This window comes from Molossus molossus, unplaced genomic scaffold, assembly GCF_014108415.1.
Source record: "Molossus molossus isolate mMolMol1 unplaced genomic scaffold, mMolMol1.p scaffold_m16_p_18, whole genome shotgun sequence".
Lineage (NCBI taxonomy): Eukaryota > Metazoa > Chordata > Mammalia > Chiroptera > Molossidae > Molossus > Molossus molossus.
The window spans coordinates 15,525,306-15,547,547 of NW_023425353.1; the positions used below are offsets into that span (position 1 = coordinate 15,525,306).

At 47.8% G+C, this 22,242-nt stretch overlaps 1 protein-coding gene across 1 annotated transcript; it reads left to right on the top strand.

Moving 5' to 3' along the window:
* Positions 1-2,608: 2,608 nt before the first annotated feature.
* Positions 2,609-21,959, top strand: DNASE1L3 (deoxyribonuclease 1 like 3). The gene is made up of 8 exons (XM_036267108.1): positions 2,609-2,790; positions 6,874-6,962; positions 10,634-10,720; positions 11,311-11,423; positions 13,923-14,035; positions 17,505-17,662; positions 20,549-20,645; positions 20,921-21,959. The coding sequence occupies exons 1-8, from the start codon at positions 2,653-2,655 to the stop codon at positions 21,032-21,034; spliced, it is 909 nt and encodes a 302-aa protein (XP_036123001.1). The 5' UTR covers positions 2,609-2,652; the 3' UTR covers positions 21,035-21,959.
* The last annotated feature ends 283 nt before the right edge of the window (positions 21,960-22,242 follow it).

Consider the following 22,242-nt stretch of genomic DNA (forward strand, 5'->3'; position numbering starts at 1 on the left):
CTAACCGCTGAGCCAAACCGGCCAGGGCCAGCTACTTTTTTTTTTTTTTAAGTCCAATTCCATGCAATGAATGTGCTAATTGCAGAATGAGCCAATCTCTTCAGTCTGTTCATGTGATTTTTTAAAAGTCCACAGGGGCAGTTTCTAGATGCGGAAACCACTCTTCAGAGGTTTATTTTATTTTTCAAATAATATTTAAATTATTAAAGTTAATAATTCAAAAACAGATTAGTTTGCTCTTTCATCTTATAGGGTAGCTGATTTTTCATGTTGAGAATTAAAATAATGCCTTCCCCAGGACCCTGACAAGGTGGTTATTGCCTTAGAAAATGTCATGCTTTTAAGTTCAGCTTATGAAAATTCTTATTCTTTTTATAAGTCTGGCCAGGATTGCCAGATAAAATACAAGGTGCCCAATTAAATTAGAATTATCTAAAGGTCAAATGTACTTAGGGCTCTGTATTTTTATTTGTAAAACTCTATATCCAGAAAACTTAAATAATTCCTTTTAAGGGGTTATGGACCCATTTACAAAATTTAAAAACTTTTTTTAGAGTTTAAATTTTACCCTATTTCCTTGTAAAGTTCTTTAACTGTCTGAACTAACAAAAAGTCATCCTTTTTAATACTAAATAATTTTAACTTTAATAAGTTAAACTTATAAAACACTGTTAACCTAAAATTAAAAAAACAACAACATTTCTTGGAGAGAAAGAGGAAGGAGAGGGAGAGAGAGAGAGATTTGTTGTTCCACTTAATCATGCAACTATCAGTTGAGTCCTGTGTATGCCTTGACTGGGATTGAACCTGCAACCTTGGTGTATCTGTTGACACTCTAACCAACTTAGCAACCCAGCCAGGGTCTTAACCTAAACTTTTTATAAAGGTTTCAGAACTGTACATTAACTTCGGTTTCAAGTTAAAGTCACGAATCTAATCAATGTCCCCCCACCCCAAAAGCACATTTTATGTTGGCGTTGCAAGATTGTCAATTTAATAGGCCAAAATTTTCTCCTGTGTGACAAATTTATAAAATACCACGTATGTACAAATTCCTTCTTAAAAGACACACAAAAAATGTGTGCCTCACTTAATTCTTCCTCTGGTTGGAAGATGCCATTCGCCAAGGAAGACAGTCACCACCCATTGACCAGAGCTGCCTTCACCAGAGGTTCAACCAGGCCCGAGAGCTGTATGTAGATGACAGGGGATCCGGCTCACCAGGAGCTCAGGAAACCACTATGTCCTTCCAGGAACTATCTGGGTTATCTCCTTAGAATGCCCGGGGGCACTTGGCCAGAGATTTTGGCCAGGATGCTGACTGGATGTGTGCTGCCAATATACATATATTCCCTGGGGCTATGGCCACATGCCCATCACTTCAAGAGGAGGTGGTCCAGAGATGCCGATGCTGGCTTCAAGTTCTGCTCATTATCTACCCTCTTTACAGAGGGATTTTCTTTGCCAAAAGCTGGAAATCTTACCTGGGTTTACAACTTGATTGAACTTTATTTATTTATTTATTTATTTATTTATTTATTTATTTATTTATTTCCTTTACTGATTTTGGAGAGAGGAAGGGAGAGGAAGAGAGAGAAACACTGATGAGAGAGAACATTGATTGGCCACCTCCTGCATGCCCCACACTGGGGATTGGGCCCACAACCTGGGCATGTGCTCTGAACGGGAATCAAACTGGTGACCTCTTGGTGCGTGGGTTGACACTCAACCACTAAGCCACACCAGCCAGGCTGAACTTTATTTATTATTATTATTATTATTTTATTTTTATTTTCAGCTCTTCATATTTTCCTGCCCAAATCTCTAAAAGTCATTTTACTTGGGCTGAAATCCTACAATTCTTGCAAAACCTTCCTTTGTCGGGACCACATGACTCTCACAAACCTTATATCAGGTTGAATCATGGATCCCTCCAGGAGCTTTAACTGGCTCTTTGTCCTTAAAGCCCAAGGACATCTCACTGACCCCTTCTAGCAGACCTGGCTTGCCCTGGCAACACACTGCTAGCATGTGGTGTGTTAAATTGTTATGCAGTAAAACGGCCTTTAAAAATTAAGTCATTCAAACCTAACTTGACCTTAATTACGCCCATCAGAGTGGTTACAGAATCAGAGCCTGAGTGTGTCAAGGGACAGCTGGCTGCCAAATCCTGGTGATGGCAGAAAACGCAGCAGAATTTCCCACTGCCCTTGCCTCACTGTCCCCCCACAGAAGGCTCTGTCACCCCAGGTGCTCTCTGGGCTGGACCACTTCCAGGTTTATTAGTTCTCAGGAAAAGGCACATGGCCATTTGCGACCACAGGAGAGATCACCAGATGTCACAGCTGGCTCCCAGTAGCTGAGATAGAAGTGACTTTCCAGGGGATGATGCCTGAACTAGGCAGGCCAGTTTCCTCACAGAGTGACAAAAATCAGAGATCCTACAAGACTAGCCCATTTCCTTCATTTCCTTGGGGAAAGGAACCCATGATCTTCAGTTCCTCCGAGAAGTGAAAGTAGCAACAAGGAATCCAGTCATTCCTGTTATCCGCAGGCTTTATAAGTCAGCACAGCAGGAGGAGTAGCCTAAGGAGGTGGCAGAGCCTGCACTGCTGTCCTCCCACAGAGCCCGGACCCAGGAGCAGCGCCAGGATGCCTACGCCGCTGGCTGCCCTGCTTCTCCTCTTCTCCATCAGTGGCCACCTGGCCCTTAGGATCTGCTCCTTCAACGTGAGGTCCTTTGGGGAAAGCAAGATTGGAAACCAGAATGCCATGGATGTCATTGTGAAGGTGAGCCCCTCACACCCTCTCTACTGCTTTCAGACTTGAAGAGACTCAGGAGGAACTGAACTCAAGTTAGTTCCTTGAGTGAAGGTAGCAACTGGCTTGGAATTTTGTAACAATAACAACAGCGGTCATGCTAGCAGCCACTTTACCTCTCTGTGTCATCATCTTAAAATGGGGACAATAACAGTCCCTCCCTGCAGGACAGTTCGGAGGAACATGTGAGCTGATTAATCTGAAGCTCCTAAAACAGGACCTGGCCCACCTTATCTCAGGGACGGGTTGGCTCCTACTATGATTCTTATTGCCATTTGCTGAAAGCTATGTCAGGCAATATGGATACAAGGTTTCATTGAATAACCCTGAGGGAGGAGGATACTCATCCCCATGTAGAGATGCGGAACAGTGAAAGGTGAAGTAACATGGCAGCTTGCGGGTGGGTGGAGAGCTGGGCCGCCAGCCGCCATCAGTGCAGCACGGATGTGTACTTGCTTTCCACCTTCCTTTCCTTCTCTTTCTTTCCCTTTTTCGGGCTACCCTCCCCTCTTCCTCTCTTCCTTCTGCCCTCTCCTGACCCTATCAACTTTTTCCCCACTCCCAATTTTAATATTTGTCTCCACTTAGATAAGACTTTTCCTGAATAATATAATCAATGCCTGGGAACTGCCCACACTTCTCGAATCAGTTGACTCTCCTGACCCCACAGGTTAATTTATTTTTGATGCTGGTTGCTGAAAACTTTTCCAGGACTCTGGGTGTTATTACCTTAGAAAACTCGGAGGCACCATGGTATAGGGGGAATGCCGGGAGCCTGGGTTCAGATCCCGCATGGCAGCAGGGCGAGTGGGCTTTGCTCCCTGGGCCTCACCCAACCTGCAGCACAGGTCGGCTGAGCGAAGTCAGGGTGACTAAGGCAACAGGCGGGTGGTCACAAACAGGAGCGGCTGCTGCTGTTCTCAGGAAAGTGGATGAGTGTGAGGACTGACGCCCTTGCTCTAACTCAGACCTGCGTCCCTGCCCTTTGGATGGTACCCAAGACCTTCCAGATGTAATTTTTTGCCAGGACAGCCATGCCAAGCCTGTGAGAACTGTGACTCCCTGGCTCAACTGGAAACTGACATATGAGGAAACTGTTTTCCCCACTTCCCCAAGGGAAAGGGCCCATGGAGCCTGGGTACCTGCTCAATTCCCACCCCCTCCTCACTTACCCAGCCAGGAAATGTCACCACAGTCTTAAGAGGCTGACATTTTGTTCTTTGGTGATTCTACTGAGGGGCCCTCAAGCCAGCACCTCCCTTAAGCCACTGTGTCCTAGAGGGGGGACTGATGGACAGCCCATCACACCAGCACCAAGCATGTCTGAAGTCTTCGCCAAGGCCCCTGCCCTTCCCCATCACTGCCAAACCCTCCTGTAAGCAGAGACTGGAAAACAGAGCCACCCAAAGCTCTTACAGCGACACTCAAGTCCCAGGCCCTCAGGGTGGCAGTCTTCACAGGGCCCCTTGTCTGAGCACCTGCTGTAGGCCAGGAACTCTATATTCCTATTAGATGCTGTGACATAGGGGGCACTGCCCTCACTTTATCGCTGAGACTCAGAATGGTGAGGTGACTTATTCAGGCTTCCATAGCTAGTAAGGGGAAGAGCCAGGTTCAAATCCAACCACATAAGCGGAAACGCCTTTTCCACTCTTCCCTGCTGGGCTGATCACATCAGAGATGGGCCCAGCATCATCGTGCTGTTGTCATGGCCTTCGCTGGGGAGGTTGGGGAGTGAGGAAGGCCTGCCTTCTCCATCTTGGGTTTGCTGGCTGGCACCATGGGCAACTCTCCAGAGGCCAAATCCTGCCTGGGAAAGGTTCCCTCTGTCTGTGACTTCTTGAGTGTCCTTAAAGAGTAGAGCTTGTTCACCCAACAGATACTCACTGAAGGTAGGCCATGTGCCAGACGCCGCGAGGCGCTGGAGTGAGACAGGGGTGTGGGAGGGCCTCTTCACAGAACCCCCAGCACGTGATCGTTGAATTTAGGCCCTTAGTATGCTGCGTGCAGGTTCAGCCTGACAGCCCGTCTGATCGCTAGACCCCTGTTACAGATGAGGCAGCTGGAGTTCAGAGAGGTGAGGTAAGTTGCCCAAGGTCATGGAGCAGAACCGAGGCCCGGCTGACGCCATCTGGGCTCTTCCCCACCTTCCTGTGCCGTCCGGGCTTAGAGGCATGAGAGAGGCTTCATAGGCTGCTCTCTGCCCCAGATTTTTCCAGAGTGCTCAAGACTGGCCCCTCCCCCTTCCCCAGGTCCACTCACACACTCACAATACCCCCTGCTGGGATCCCCCTTCCCCCCACTAGCAGTGCACTGCCCCAACCCCTCGCCTCTGTGAACGGTCTGGAAAGTCCCACTGAGTTTCAGGTCTGGGAGGGCCATCTGGGACCCAACTCCTAGGTCGGTCCTCCTGAGGAAATGGAACCAGGGGAAATAGATTTTTCCTCGTCTGAAATATATTTTTCTAGCCTGAAATTGAAGCAGAAAAAAATGTGTCATGAATGAATTTGAAAACTGAATAATAACTATGGGGGAAATACACTGTAATATTAGGTTTTTAAAAAAAGACCATAAGACCAAAACTGTAGGTAAACATTGCCGTTGTCTGCTGAACATCTGTCTGTGCCGAGGACTGGACCGAGAATTTTACCTCCACTGTGTCATTTATCCTCATGATGGGGGAATTGTCCCAGTTCGCAGATAAAGAATCTGGCAGTTCATCCCGGCCAGTGTGGCCCAGTGGTTGAGCATCGACCCATGCACCAAGAGGTCACTGGTTTGATTCCTGGTCAGGGCACATGCCCAGGTTGTGGGCCTGATCCCCAGTGGGAGACATGCAGGAGGTGGCCCATCGATGTTCTCTCTCATCATTGTTTCTGTCTCTCTCTCCCTCTCCCTTCCTCTCTCTCTAAACTGAATAAAGAAAAACATTTTTAAAAAAGAAGAAGAATCTGGCAGATCTGGGAGCTTAAGTGGCTTGCTCAAGGTCACACAACTGGTGAGAGAGAGAGTCCAGACATGAATCCAAGGCCATCTGACTCAAAGTTGATGCCAACTTTGCAAATATAGAACACAGAAACCATATGGAAAAGGTGCTTCTCCTGCATCTTGACCCACTGAGCTCCTGCTCACCTTTCAGGGCCTTCAAATGCCCTCTCCTCCTTGGAGCTGTCCTCGATGTCTGGGCAGAAGGACTTAATTCTTCCTCAATGTTCCTATAGCTGTGACTTGTTTAGCACAGATTTCATTTCCCTCTCATTGTAGGTAGTTGTTTCCATGTGTCCCTCTCACTAGACTATCTGTCTTTCAGGGTGGGGCTGTATTGTTTTTATTTTTTATTTTTTTGTGGTACGTGCCCCTAGCAGGAACCGAACCTGGGACTCCCTGGTCTGCAGGCCAGCGCTCAACTGCTGAGCCAAACTGACCAGGGCTGGGGGCTGTATTTTAACAGTCTAGCCTGGTGGGCTTTACAGTCACACAGACAGGAGTTAAAATCCTGGCCGTACCACCTGTGCTGGCTGTGTGCTTTCAGCGAGTCATTCTGCAGCCTGAGCCTGCTTTCCTCCGGTGCTTCACGGACAGACAGTCACTGCATAGCGTTGGTGAGGCTCGGCATAGGCTCCCATGAATGTCCGCTTTTATAAGTATTATCATTATAATTATACCTCAGTATCCAGCCTGGTACTTTCCATTTATTAAGGGCTTATAAATATTGATTATTATTATTGTAATTATTCAAGCAAAGCCAAAAAGTCGGGTGTGACCATAGGCTCTGGATTCGGATTGCAGGGTTCATTCTGCCTCCGCCACTTGCTGGCTGGGTGACAGGACACTTTCCTCATCTCTCACCTCTCCGGAGCCTCAGGCTCCTTGTCTTTGAAATGGACCAGTAATAGCACCTACCTCAGGGAGTCCTTCATTTGTTTAAGGCAAGAAGTTAATTAATTTAACAAAGCACTCAATTTGATACTTAAAACATAGCAAGTGCCCCCCAAACGTTTCTTTGTTATTTGTAGTAAGTGCTGTCAAACACCTGGAATTCTCTCTCTGCAGGTCATCAAACGCTGCGACCTCATACTCCTGATGGAAATCAAGGACAGCTCCAACAAGATCTGTTCCGTGCTCCTGGAGAGGCTGAATGGGTAAAGATGAGGCCCCAGACCCTCTGGGGTTTGAGGTCAAGTGCAAGGGCACCTGAAAAGCCCCAGGGAACTGAACTTAGTATGAAAGCAAGCATCACTCTGGCCACAGTTTACATGGCCGATGCTGCCTGGGCTTCCAAGTCCATTAGCCACAGTCCTAAAACCTTCAACCAGCTGGTTTTAATATGATAAAGCGAAGTAAGCGAAAGAGATGAGGAGCCAGGACAGTGAGAGACATGAAAGAAACAGACAAGAGGCTGAGCTGAGACGTACTGTTATAAAGAAAGATTGAGTGCCAGTAGGAAACTATGAAATGCCCACAGAATGGACTAGTACGTAGCCATTATAAATCATGTTTACTCCAGAATAGGTTAGGCCAGAACAGTCCAGCAGGGAAAACTGGCTGCAACTGAAAACAAGTTCAGAATGGTTACTCTACCTACACGTCACAGAGGAGCAGAGCGTGTCTGAGTTTGCATGGGCACCGAAGAAAGACTGCTCCAGAATGTTCGCAGTGGTTACTTTGGGGGCTGTGGTGGGAGGACCATTGTGGAGGGGTCAGTGAAGAATGGGAACATTTGCTTTTTATTTTTATATACTTTTTTATTTTTGTTACAAATATTTCTCCTTTTTTACCCATTGACACCCTCCTTCCCATCCCTCCCCACCCCATCCCCGGCTTTGTTGTCCATGTCCGTTGGTTATGCGTACATGCATATAAATTCTGTGGTTTATCTCTTCCCTGCCCCCACCACCTCCTCCTTTGAGGGTCATCAGTCTGTACCCTACTTCCACGTCTCTGGGTCTACCCTATTCCTCAGACTGTTATGTTCATTATATTCCACAAATAAGTGAGATCATGTGGTATTTGTCTTTTTCTGCTTGGCTTGTTTTGCTTAGGATAATACTTTCCAGGTCCCTCCATGTCGTCTCAAAGGATAAGAGATCTTTCTTTCTTACAGCTGCATAGTACTCCATTGTGTATATGTACCACTGCTTTTTTATCCATTTGTCTACTGATGGACACTTGGGCTGTTTCCAGATCTTAGCTATTGTAAATAGTGCTGCTATGAACATGGGGGTACATATATACTTTCTGATTGGTGTTTCAGGCTTCTTAGGGTATATTCCTAGAAGCGGGATCACTGGGTCAAATGGCAGTTCAATTTTTAATTTGTTGAGGTAACACCATAGTGTTTTCCATAGCGGCTGCACCAGTCTGCATTCCCACTGGAGTCCCCTTTTCTCCACACCCTCGCCATTCTGACAGGTGTGAGGTGATACCTCATTGTTGTTTTAATTTGCATCTCTCTGATGATTAGTGATGTTGAGCATTTCTTCATATGTCTCTTGGCCATTTGTATGTCCTCTTTGGAGAGGTGTCTATTCGGCTCCTCTGCCTATTTTTTAATTGGGTTCTTTGTCTTCCTTTTGTTGAGTTGCATCTGATTTTTTAAAACTTTTAATATAATGTTTCTTTTGTAGACACATGATAAGATTAAACAACAAACTCGAGCATACAATATGTGCCAACTAGTTCAGTTATGTAAAAAAAATAAAACAAAACAAACAACATATAAAAGATTCAAAAGCAGTAAACAAAAATGTTGACAGTGGCTATCTTAGAATACAAATTTATAAGGACTTTAAATGTGATTTCTTCTGTACATTTTCTCTAGGTTCCAAATTTTTCTACAGTGAGAATGTTACACTCCCCCCCCCTTTTTTTTTTCTTATGAAATACTTTAAACATACTTCAAAGCACAGAGAAAATAAAAACAAACAGCCACGTAGCCACCATCCAGACTGAACAACAGTACACCTGGCTGTTATTACACTTTTGTAATTAGGAAATGATGTTCACATTCTGTAGAAATGAACGGTCAATCCAGGAGGAACAGCCATGGCCACTGTCCTTCCCGCAGACGGCCCCTGGGCTGGCCCCAGCCCTCTCTGGTTTTCTCATCTGAAAAGACAGAGTTGGAGCTGAGCTCCTTTCTATGCTCGGCAGGGCTTCTGTTTCTGGATCTGATCTTTGACAATGGAAGAGGGCCTGGGTAGCACAGTTTAGGCACCTCTGTTCGGCTCACACACTTGGGTGTGGATCCTGGCTCTGCCATGACCTCAAACAAGTTACCTACCTCCTTTTCCCTGTCTCTTAAATGGGACTACTCATAGAGTCTGTCTTCCTGGGATGTGTCGGTGATATAATCATGCATGTAAGAGGCTGCGCTGTGCCTGGCATGTAGCGGTGTCTTTTACTAGTCAAAGGAAGAGAATTCTAATGGCAGATGATGGTCCATGGGCCACATGTGAGAGGTACCATTAATACCCTGACTGTGGGCCAGGCATCCTGTGAATTCATTTATAACCCTGTGGGGTAGATAATATGACTGTTTCCCTTATAGCTGAGGGAACTGAGGCACAGGGAAGAAGGACCAGCCCAAGGTCACCCAGCCATTAAATGGCTGAGCCTACTTTTGAACCTGGGTCATGTCTGATTCCAAAGCCAGTGCTCTATTCTGAGCCCCCTCAGTTGTCCTTAAAGTGGCCCTGGTCAGTTTCCAGGAGTATGGGGGGCTGAGCGACAGGCGTCTTCAGGCATCTCCCCCAGTCTGTCTGGAGTGAGTCTTCCTGCATCTAGTGGTCTCAGTTTCCCAAGCTCCCTAGACTGTCCTATGGACCCCGGCAGAACCAGGCCTGTTTGTCCCTTTCTCCTGTAAACCAGGAGGGACCTTAGTCAGTTCACAGCTGAGTCATTTCTAACAGTTTGCCAACCAAGCACTTAGCAGTCCAGAAGCAGATGAGGGCCAGCCTTCCCAAACTGAAGCCCAGAAGAATCAACTGTCCACACTCCTGGGGCCCCAAAGGCCAATCTGCCTTAGCCCGGAATGTCTGTGGGGTCTAAGTTGGCCCCTAAAAACCCCCTTCGCTTTTTTCCAACTGAAACTGAGACTATGCCTCAGCTTAGACATGCCCTAGATTTCTCTGCAGCCAGATAGAGTAAAACCGGGTCCGGCTCTGCCCAGGGCGGAGTCATCAGCGGGTTTAGCAAACACACTGAGAGTCAGGTTTCTCTGGGATTGGCCATGGTGAGGCTCAGTGGGATTTCATGGCTGTATCCCCAGCCCCCAGAACATAAACAATAGCTGATTTGAAATTATAGTTCTGGGCTTGTGAGAAAATGCTTGGGGGTTTTCAGAGCAGGAAAGAATGTCCAACAAAAATGTTACTAAGAATCCTACATACAATAAATGCTCAGGAGTGGGGCATGGATAGGGTGACCTGATAAGGTTGTTCTATCAGGAAGTATGAGCTGCAGCCCCATGGGCCAGAGTGGGGTTTGGGGCTGATTCTAGCCTAAAGCTTCTATGGTCTCAATGGTCTCCCAGAGGTACAGGCCAAAACGTGGATTTGAAGGTGAGTAGGATCTGGGTTTAAATCCCAGCTTTGTACTTGCAAACTATAAAAATGGGCTAACAACAGTATCCACCTATAAGGACAAGAAATAATGGCTGTAAAGACCCTGGCAGATGTCACATTTCCAGTCAATGGTGGTCTTTCTACATGATGCCATTGGACATATGGAGGCAGATTGGAGAGAGGGGAACCTTCGCAGTAGGAGAATGTTTTTTTTTTAAGAGGCAATGTAAAATCTTTATGTTTTCTAGATTTTCAAGAGACACAACATACAACTGTGTGATTAGCTCTCGGCTCGGAAGAAAGACATATAAAGAACAGTATGCCTTTCTCTATAAGTAAGTATACTCTATGCTTCCTGGCACATGGTTCATGTATGAATGATGGCTGTGAACTGAATCAAAATGTATGTTTTTTCTCCAAAACCAAATTTTGATCTCTAACCAGTTCTCAGTATCTATCAAAATAACTGCCGTCAAAATTGGGACTGGTGCGAAGTATTAACTCTTCAAACTAGATAATACGAGCAGCTTCCTAACACCTAATTTGTTAGTTGACTCAGTGGCTGCCTAGTCAAGTGGTTCAGGATTTCTTTATTCTTTGAGTCAAGCCCTGGTCCAGGAATGGAAACCTGAGTTGTCCAACACAGCTGAATCCAGAACTTCATATTCTCACCTTCTTCTTACTAATAATTTGTTTTCAATCTGAACAGTAATGGTGGATACCCCAGATAACTAATACTGCTCAGATCCTCATCTCCTAAGGGGCCCTGGTCATTGAGAGGAGTTGACTGAACCTTGTTCTCAGGCAAAAGATCCCTTCCATCTCTCGAGCCCACTTGGAGGCTAATGAAGCTGTGGGAACCCACCTTACAGCTTCCTGAAAGAAGTAAGAAGACAGCTGGATGGGTTTTCTTCTTCTCTTCTAGGGAAAAGCTAGTGACCGTGAAGAACAGCTACCTCTACCATGACCATCAGGTGGGAGACACAGATGTCTTCTCCAGGGAGCCCTTTGTGGTCTGGTTCCAGACATACCACACTGGTGAGACCCACACACCCTTCTTGCCCACGATCTCCCCAGTGACCCCACGAATGGGCAACAGCCCTGAGTGTGAGCTGCAGTCCTAGGGTTTATGCAGCATCTTTAGGGAGCCTGATGGAGAAGACCATTAAGAACTGCTGAGACCTGAATGTAGAGAATGAAGTATAGTTTGATGGTACCAGGCTGGCTTCTCAGAATGCCATGACTCGAGACCTCCCTAGCCTGGAGCCCACTTCTGGAATCAATGATAACTCCACTGTCTTTGGAGCATTATGCTGATAGGAATTATTTACCATAATTCCTCAGTCCCAATCAAATACTATTCCTTCATTAAAAAAAATCCCAGTGATGGCCAGCAAAGATGAACCCCCCTACCTAGGGTCTCACTCTTTTCAGTAACTACATAGAAGTCCCCTCCACAGACTGGGGGTAAAGAGGAAATCCAAATGATTGCACCCCGAATTCTAACAATAGTACTTGTATTAGCCACTAACAATTCTTGACCACTGATTAGTGCCAGGCTCCTATACCTTGCAATGACCCTACGACATAGGAACTAGGATTGTCTCCACTTCCAATTTGAGGGAACCGGGGTTAAAAAAGGTGGGGTCACTGGTCCCAGGTCACCCAAAGCTATCGAAGTGGACGAGCCAGGACTGTAACCTAGCCGTCAGCTCAGGAGCGTGTGCTCTCGACCGCTGTGCGACGTTCGATGGGAAGCCAAGAACGCACTTGGTTCACCATTTGGAGCTGGAAAGAGGCGAATATTTTTTTAGTACCTGCCATGTTCCAGCCTCTGTCCTGGGCACTGGGCAGACACACCAGGTCCCTGCTCTCATGAAGTGATATTTTAGTAGGGGAGACAGATAATGACCAAACAAATATCCACAGAGCTCTAAGTGTATACACCTGTAACTACAAACAGAGACACCCTGAGCCAGCTCTGCCGAGCCAGGGCCCTCCGAGGCAGAGCGCTGACAAACAGGCGAAGGGGGCGGGAATCCCCGTAGGAAAAGAGAAGGAGGTGGGGATTACTGAGGGCAGGAAGAGCCCTCAGAGGGCACAGGCAACAATCGTCGTCTGGCACACGATTCAGGGCGGGGCGGTGTTCAGAGGCCCACACCCCCTTACTGATGATTTTTGTCCTGGCGAGTCCTTCGCCTTAGTGGATTGCTGACAACCGTTTGTACTGGGCTCCCACGCTTCCGCTCTTCTCCACCCCTTTCTGCCTCCCTGGGTGGCACCTCAACCATGTCCTGTTTAGTTTTCACTCTTGTTCAAGGAAAGCTCCTTATGTCTTCTCTATCTGGGATTAAAGATGAAGGAGTTAGTTCTTCATATATCTTTTCATTCATTCAGTCAGTAATTCATTCATTCATTCGTTCAGTCAGTCAGTCAACAAACATTCTGGGCACTTCCAATGGGCCAGGCACCGTGCGAGATACTAGAGCCAAGAGGGTGAATGGGGCAGGTAAGCCTGCCTTCAAGGCGCTGGGTTCCCGTGGGCCAAACACAGAGGTAAAGCAAGTAAGTCAGAGCCTGAAGGAAGGAAGCAAGATGCATTGACTAGCAGGGTGAGGGGCCCACCTTAAATGGGGAGGGGGGGACCAGGGAAGGCCCCTGAGACATGACATTAGGCTGTGACCTGAGGAAGTCAAGTCAGGGAGGACTCGAGGAAGGGCATTGTAGGGGGAGGGCAAAGTGAGCACACAAGTCCAGAGGTGAGAAGGGGTTAGGGTCTGCAGGGGGACCAAAAAGAGGATGGGAGTGCAGTGGAGGGGTGAGGAGGAGCGCGTGAGATGAGGCTGCTGGTCCGGTCCTGGAGACGGGCAGCCAGGTCTGAGTCCTGGCTCCCCCCGTGTGACCACCCAGCAGCACCCAGCTCCTGAGTAGGAGTGGGGACCCAGGCACAGATGAGGGGAAGCCTGAGGACGAGGGGTTCAGATCACAGCAGCTGCTGTTAGCAAGTGGGCAGGGCACAGTCCACGGCTCACCCTCATCTCCTCGCTCTCAAGCCTCCTGGTAGGGGCAGGATTTTAGACACGCCATAAAAATCTGCTTTATTTTTTAAATAACTTTTGGGCTTTTTTCCTGATTACAAACGAAGTACAAACTGACATGCTTCCATTTTTTTCATTAGAAAAAATATTTCCTTAGTACAAAAGCCAAACAGATTCATTACTTTTAAAAAGTAGAAAGTGCAGAATTTCAAAAAACTGAGAAAATAGAAACACCCACAATGCCAGCAAGGAACACTGTCTGCCAGCCCTTCCTTGGCCGTGAAGGGCGAGTGGGAGAAAAGAGGCTTCGTGTGCCGAAAATAGTTGCCTCATGATCCTAAAACCATCCAAGTCTCAGCCACTGGCTGGACCCTCAGGAAATGGGGAGCCTCGAGGACGCAGCCCATGCCTTCTGGAAGGACAGCCCATTTCCCTCGAGCAGTGTTCCTGAACGCCGCCAGGGGACCTGTGTGACCTCTGCCTCTTTCCTGCTCCCCAGCTGTCAAGGACTTCGTGATCGTGCCCCTGCACACCACCCCCGAGACCTCCATCAAAGAGATTGATGAGCTGGCCGACGTCTACGTGGATGTGAAACGCCGCTGGAAGACCCAGGTGACCACCCCCCGTCTGTTGAAGGCCCATCTAGCAGGGGCAGAGTCTGGTCTTTGAGAAGTATGAGTGACTCCCGGGAGGGTGAAGGGACAGAGCATGTGCAGACCACTGCCACTTTCCAGACTCGTTTTAGGCTTTTCCTCAGCCTGAGATAGCCTTCTTGCTAAGTCTGCCCGGGCCCATCCGTGTGGGTGGAGGGAGTTCACACCCTGCTGCACTGACAGCGGCTGCCGAAGGTCCCTGAGGATAGCGAGTGCCGGGCACTGGGCCGAGGCTGAGCGCCGCCAGTTTATTAAATCCCCCAGGAATCCTGCGAGGCAGCTTTTATCATCCTCACTTTGCAAGTGAGAACAGTGACGCACGGAGGGCAGGGGTCTTTCAAACACGAGTGACAGAATTTCAAAGTGGCTCAGGGAAAGGAGAAGCCGTTGACTGGTGCTCGGAACTAAAATGTCCAGGAGCAGTTCGGGCAGAGCTGATCCGGGGCTCAGGCAGAGCAGTCCGGGCTTGGCTTGCTTCTTCCCACCCCTTGGCCTCCTTTCCTCTGGGTGGGCTCCATTTGCAGGCCGGCTCTACCCTCAGAATGTTGTGCAAGATGGTCATCGACAGCCTCTGGATCAAATGACAAACTTTCTTTCCCACAGTGCAACAGATGGCCAGGGATTGGGTCTTACTGGCTCTGAATGGGTCACATGTCCACACCTGAACCAATCACTGTGGCCAGGGGTTTGAGATGCTCTGACTGGCTAAATCTGTGTCAGCTCCACCCAGCCTCATGGACCGAGGGGAGGAGGCTGGTGGTTTCCCAAACTAGAGCCGCTGTTCTCACAGATGGGGACCACGTCTGCCATCCCTGTTTCCTCATCTGGAAAACAAGGCTGCCACCACCTGCGCTGTGTGGGTCTGTGAAGGTGCTTGGCAAAATGGATGTGCTCTAAGGGCTCTTCCACATTCTTTTCTCCTGTTGGGATGCGACTCCGTTGATCCCCATCCGCCTTCTCAGTTCCACTGCCGGAAGCCAAAACGAGTCGAGTGAAGTGTAGACTCAGCTGGGGCATGGAGAAACGGGCGTGTTCCAGCCTCTCGGTAGAGAGCAGGTCAAGAGAAAGGCTCGTTCATTCATTCGTAAAATTATGAATTCATTCATTCATTCAACACGAATGTATTGAGCGTCTGTTAAGGGTTGGACACTGGGGAGGCAGCCATAGCACAAAAATGAGCAAGAGGGGAACTCGTGCTGAAAAGCCTTCGGTGAAGCAGATCAGGGTTCAATTCTTGGTTTCACCACTTGAATCCCTCGGTTGGGTAGTATAGAATGGATTCTATCCTGTTTCCACTGTGGCTAAAGGTCCTTCTACCTCCTCGTGTGTTTGTGAGGTTGAAGGGAAACTTTATAAAACACTTAGTGCTGAATTTGGCACACAGTGAATGCTCAGTGAATTGTGCCTATATTAATAGAAGCTGGTAGTCACCAGGGTGAAGGATGACATCCTGTCCTCAACTGTGCCCATCAATCACAGGGAAACCATGATCACAGGTCAAAATAAAATGTTTTGGAAGAAAACTCTAAGGTCAGCAACAGCCCCAAACAATAGCACAAACAAGGAAATCTGCTACTTCCTCTGGATTAAGGAATATTAAAATTCAGCTCCAAGAATTCTGCAGGATAGAATGGTTCTGTTGCTGACCTAAGGTTCTTCCCACTTCCTCAACAGAAAGAATTTGCGCAGGAATAAATGTCCAACTTCAAGACAATAAGAGAGAGAGAGAGAGAGAGAGAGAGAGAGAGAGAGAGAGAGAGAGAGCCGTGCCAAAGCTGTTGAATACACCTCCCAAATTCATTTTTCCTGCTTGGAAACAAAAAGCGTTGGTTCATTCATATGTTTGAGCCAGAGACAAAAACTGTGAGGGAATAAATTAGGGGGCTTCTTTTATCCCTACCTAACTCTGCTGAATTGCAGAGACATGGTGAGTAAGAACAGGAGGGAGCAGCTACAGCAAACACTCCCTACATACATACCCACCTGTCAAATAGTCATCAGAACTGTGACTCAACTTTATTTCTTTATCTTTAATGACAAATCATTATTTGTGATGTCACATAGTTTCGTGTAGCTCAGGGATCTGGGAGCAGGCTGGCTAAGTGAATCTAGCTGGTGCTTTCTCATGAGGCTGCACAGTCAGACATCAGCTGGGGTTTCTGTCTCTGAAGGCTGCATTGCGGCTGGACGATTCGCTTCCAAACTGGCTCCTTTGCATGGTTGGCAGATCTCTCCCTGTGGGTCTCTCCATGCAGATTGGGCTTCCGCACATAATGGTGTCTGGATTCCAAAGATGTACACCCTGCAAATCCTCTGGGTGTGGGGTGTGGGGGGTGCCCTTCCCACATGATTTTCCCCTCTGCTTCTGGGAGCAGCTCTCTCCCGCCTCCCTCTGGAGTCACAGTCCCACTCTATGACTCAATTTTAAACCACAGCCTCCTCTTTTAGAAAAGCAAAAAGAAATACCCTGGCCTGTTTGGCTCAGCAGTTAGAGCATCATCCCCCTGACCAAAAGTTGTGGGTTCAACTCTCACAAAATCAAAGGCACGTACCTCAGTTGTAGTTTTGATCCCCAGCCTTGGTTAGGGTCTTAAAGGAGGCAACCAATCGATGTGTCTCGCTAACATCGATGTTTCTCTCGCTCTCTCTTTTCCTTCCTCTCTCCCACTCTATCTAAAGAAAAAGCAATAAAAAAATATCCTCAGGTGAGGATAAAAAAAGAAATTAAGGAAGACCCTATATTAGTTTGCTAGGGCTGCTATAGCAAAGTACCAAAGACTGAGTGGGTCAAACAACACACATTAATCTCCTCACAGTCCTGGAGGTTGGACGATCAAGATCAAGAGGTCAGCAGAGTTGGCTTCTCCTGAGGCCTCTCTCCTTGGTCTTCTCTCTGTGTCTCTCTGTGACCTAATCTTCTCATTTATTTTCTAATTTTTTAATATTTATTTTTTAGAGAGAGAAGAAGGAAGGGAGAGATAGAAACATCGATGTGAGAGAGAAACATCAATCAGCTGCCTCCTGCACACCCCACACTGGGGGTTGAACCTGAAACCCGGGCGTGTGCCCTGACCAGGAATCGAACCAGGGACTCTCAGTCCATGGGACGACACTCAATCCATTGAGCCACACCAGCGGGATCTAATCTTCTCTTTTTATGAGGACACCAGTCATACTGGATTAGGGTCCACCCATTTAATCTCATTTTATCTTAATTACCTCTTTAAAGATCCTCACCCCAAATACAGTCACATTCTAAGGTCCTGGGGTTAGTACTTCACATATGAATTTGGGAGAGACACAATTTAGCCCATAACAGAACCCATTATTTCCTGGGCATGGGAGATGGAGTCATTGCTAGCAGTTATGAGTGAAAGAGTTCGGCAACGGTGCCCATCAGGTGACTGGCTCTGAATCATGTCTTTCAGAATTTCATTTTCATGGGCGACTTCAATGCTGACTGCAGCTATGTCCCCAAGAAGGCCTGGAATAACATCCGCCTGAGGACCGACAGCAAGTTCATTTGGCTGATTGGGGACGAAGAGGACACCACTGTCAAGATGAGCACCAACTGTGCATATGACAGGTGGGAGGCATCGGCTGGTGGTCTGCTGGATGCTGCTAGCCCATACAGTGCTTAGTAGGCTTTAGAAAAGGCGCCCCCTCTGGTCAGAGGAGGCAATGGTCTTGGAGAGCGGAATCCGACTGCAGGCCTCTCGGCCTAGTGCTTTGTGCAGTATATGAATTGCGTGAACTGGGCACCGTAGTCAGCAGTGGCAAGCATGGGCTTTGGTGTCAGGCAGGCCTGGGTTTGAATCCTCACTCTCCCGTTTAATATCCTGTGACTAAGAGACATGTGCTTTGTTTTCTCACCTATAAAATGGAGCTTATAGTAGTGCCTCACCACGGACATATGATGAGAATTAAGTGAAGTAACATACGTAAATCGTGTGACACAATGCCTGCCATATGACAGGCATTCAGTACATTCGTTGTTGTTAATTATTCCATCACAAAGACATGCCACAGCTTACTCATTCAATCCTCTATCATTAAGCATTAGGATTGGGCATTAGGTTATCGTATTATTAAGGATTAATTATTTAAACATTCTGATTCTATATATTCATTTTATGCATATATTTATGATTGCTTTAAGATAAAACTCTAAAAAAAAAAAAGAACAAGCTCAGTTAGAGCAAGGGTATGTACACTTCTAAAGCTTTTGCTGTGCATTCCTAGATGCAAATGCATACATTTAAATAATAGCATGAGCTTATATTTGTAAAATCTCTCTGGGAGCTTTCAGTCAGCTTCCACTTTTGCTCCTTAAATCAGAAGGAAGTGTTGAGAGTGCCTGAACCTGTGACTGTTTGTAACCTTACCATCCACAGCAGGGACCACAGGCAGGGAATCCCCTAGGAGCCCTGGTCCCGCGGTGGTTTTAGTTCCCAGGGCTCAGCCTGCGACGGAGAAAGCATGCGATGGCCATCTGCAGACGACCGTTGTCCTTACTTCTCTAGTTTTGAGGTCTGGCTTTCATTTTCATCCCATGACCTCCTTTGTTCCTCCTGGAGCTTCCAGGGCTGGTGGGTCCGTTGCAGAAGTCATCACTCCAGCTCTCGAAAGTGGAAGCAGCCCTAGCCCTGGGGAAAGCAGAGTCAGGTGGGAAGTTCCAGGAGACAGCGCTCCCTGCACCTCCCTCCGTTCTGAGGGGCTGCCAGCCAAGTGCACGCCAGTTGTGTGGCCTTGGCAAGGTCAAGTCCCTCCTGTGGCCCCATTCTTCTCCCCTGGCAAACGAGGGCGAGGTGACCGGAAATATCAAAGCAGAAGAACAGTGAATCACAGGGAAAGATGTTCACAATAGATTAGGTGGAGGAACAGCTTAAAAAAGGTGTTTCCTAAAACCCCAGTGTTACACACTTTATGTCAAAGGACAGCAGGATGACATGTGATTTTTTTCTTTTTCATTGAATTTATTGGGGTGACACTGGTTAATAAAGTTATACAGGTTTCAGGTGCACAATTCTACAACACACCATCTCCATACTGTATTGTGCGTTCACCACCCCAAGTCAAGTCTATGTTTTCCTTAACAGCATGTATTTTTTGTGGTTTTTAAAAAGGCATATCAATGTTTTTGTTTTTATGTTTGTTGTTATCTTGTAATCCTCACCCAAGGATATTTTCCCTATTGATATTTAGAGAGAGTAGGAGGGATGGAAAGGGGGGGCATCAATGTGAGAGAGACATGTCGACTGGTTGCCTCCCGCATGTCCCCCAAGCAAGGCCGAGGATCAAACCTGCAACCCAGTATGTGCCCTTGACGGGGAATCGAACCCGTAACCTTTCGGTGCAAAGGCTGATGCTCTAACCGTTGGACAACTCAGCAGGTCTATAAATGTTTAATAAAGGGAGTAAGATAAAATGGACTCAATGCCAGACTGTGTTCTGTGTTCAAATATCTCTTGAACACCTCCCATGTGCTGGGCCGGCCTCGGAGAGCTCAGCAGGGTCAGCTGGCCTCCCGTGCACATACCTAGAAGTCAGAAATGGGGAAACTCTAACTAAGTCGTTGGTGACTCTCTGGGTCCGCAAGGATAGCCTTAAGGACTCTCCAAGCTCATGTGAAGCGTTTACTAGTGGATGGAGTTCAAAGTCAGCCAGGTGATGCTGTTAGCCAAACAGGAAGCCAACAGCCGCTTGGAGCTGGGGAAGCTCAGAGGGTGGTCATGAACCGGCAGCTGGACTAGTCTTGTCATCTTTAGTCAGTCTGCTGCGGCCGTGAGGCCTCAACTGCACCGCCCCACTTGAGTGCACGTTTAGAGTCCACGTTTCCAAAACTCAGTGAACTACCATGTACCCATTTTTAGTCATCGCTACAAAGCAACTTACTGTGGTTTTCCTCCATATTTGTCTTTAAATACATTCATTTCTTACTGAAATAAATTACTTTTAAAGGAAGTGTCATAATACGAAGGTAAGAAAACGGCGTTGCCATAAGTAAAAAATAACTGTAAAACTAATCCCAGTGAAACTGAACATTGCGCACTCTGCCTCACCCCTCCTGCCTCTGGAAAGCTTGGCAGCCTGCTCTCTCTCGGTCTGGGAGCTTAGGGGGCGTTACAAACAAGCCAGCCCCTTTCTCCATCGTCAAATCAGGAAAAGTGAAAAATAATTGCAAAGGAGACAATAATCTTAGAATACAAGACACTGTTGTGTGGTGTGGTGTCCATGTATCATAGGAAGTCTCTTCCACCACCAGGGCTGCCTGCCCACACAGGGCCACAGCAGGAGCTAACCCTACTTCCCAACCTTAGGCACTGTCCTCAGGGTCACTGCTAAAACCACATCTGGACATTGAGCATCACGTGAAAGGCTGCTCGGTTTCAGGTGTCAAACATGGACCTTGGTTTGGTCTCAGAAATCAACAGGGTGGGTTAACATGACTGTCTTCCCTCCCCTTCCGCAGGATCGTGCTGAGAGGAGACGAGATCGTCAGCGCTGTTGTTCCCAAATCAAACAGCACCTTTGACTTCCAGAAAGCTTACGGGTTAACTGAAAAGGAGGTACGGCTGCCATCTTGTCTTTTTATGCCACTGTCCCGGGAGGCCACCGCTAGAGACCCATCATTGGGCCCTTGGACCTTGAGTCTCAATGCCTATGATTCTGTGATTTGAGGACCTGCCTAAATTTCTAGTTGAGCAGGTGGAGGGACGAAGCTCACCAGTGTGTGCTCTGTTGGGTAACTGGCATCTCACTTTCTCTCCTGGAGCCGGAATTTGCTTGTCACTAAAGTCAGAGTGTCTCCTAATTCTCAATGTATCTCCCTTTACCCTTACAGGCCCTGGATGTCAGTGACCACTTTCCAGTTGAATTTAAACTACAATCCTCAAAGTTCTTCACCAACAGGAAAAAAACGGTCTCTTCAAGGAGAAGGAAGGCCCGCCGCTCCTAGATGCAAGGGCCCTGTTTTACTAACCGTCCCTCGCCTCTGAATAAACAGCTCTAACAGCATCCCCGCCCCCTGCGCTCAGGCAACAAGACCGCGCCCACTCTCATGTTCACCTTGAATTGTCCCAGAGGAAACGGGGGGCTTTTGCAGTCCGAGAGGGGGGTCTTCGCATCCTGAGCCCGTCCGCTGTCAGGCGCCTCCCAGCCCTGCTTGGAGAGGCTGTGGAGGAGGAAGGACCCCCGTTTTCCGTCTTCACCAGGGGATCCTGTTCCACAGGAAATGAGCAGAAGTGCCAAGGCCCCAGGGCACCCCATGATTTGGGCAGTGAGCTGTCTGGGGAATCTGGCCCTCGTGGCTGGGGTCGGGCCACCATCCGTCCCACGGGAGTGAAGAATGAAGGCCTCTCCCACCTGATCTTCCTGCCAGCCCAGTGACCACCAGTGCCAGCCTCTGACATTCCATTCTGGCCACCGGCCGCCCTCATTCCCCTCTTGCTTATAAATCCCATCACCATCTGAAGAGCCCGGAGGTTTGGGACCCCGTGAAGGTCTCTGTGTCTGGCGTATCATCAGCCTCCCCTTGGTCCTATTGTGCACATTATGCCCCTTGGGAGACCTAGTGGATCAGAGGCCCAGCTGGCTGGCAGGGACTCAAGGATTTTATTGTATTCCTGCCACCAAAGAGTGGCAGAGGGACCCAGCAGCATGGCACCATGTTACCTGTGTCCTGCGTGGTTACCACTTTGGTGTTTTTCCTTATATTGTCTCTTTGCTCGAGCAGTGCATGAACATGACTGTGTGAGCAGCGCCAGAGAATGAGCAGTGACAAGGACGCCACACCCCGACCCCAGCCCCTCCTTCCTGTCTCAGAAGCGGCCTCTCTTCCCAGCTCCTGCGTTCTTCTGGAGTCTGTGCATAAATGAGCACCATGTGTATGTAACCTTGAAAAATACAGAGCATAATAGACTACAGGCATGGTCCCACTCTTTGCTTGTTTCCATTAATATATTAGGAATGATGTGGTTTTTTATGTAAGAAAATTGACCACAAGCTTGAGTTTTGAAATTTGGTAACATCCGAGGGAATAAAATCAAAAGACCCTGCTTAAGTGGGGAAACCATTTTCCCGAAAGTCCAACCTCAGAGGTCTTGTTAGCATAGGCAGGGGAGGGGCAGGGCTGTAAGGCTTCTGTCACCCCCTCTTCTGAGAAGG

What these genes read in the sequence shown, in the direction of transcription:
- DNASE1L3 (XM_036267108.1), top strand. Translation starts at nt 2,653, where the DNA reads ATGCCTACGCCGCTGGCTGCCCTGCTTCTCCTCTTCTCCATCAGTGGC. An exon ending in GTTCCAGACATACCACACTG is followed by an intron (nt 11,424 to 13,922) that starts GTGAGACCCACA and finishes CCTGCTCCCCAG; the next exon opens with CTGTCAAGGACTTCGTGATC. An exon ending in AACGCCGCTGGAAGACCCAG is followed by an intron (nt 14,036 to 17,504) that starts GTGACCACCCCC and finishes CATGTCTTTCAG; the next exon opens with AATTTCATTTTCATGGGCGA.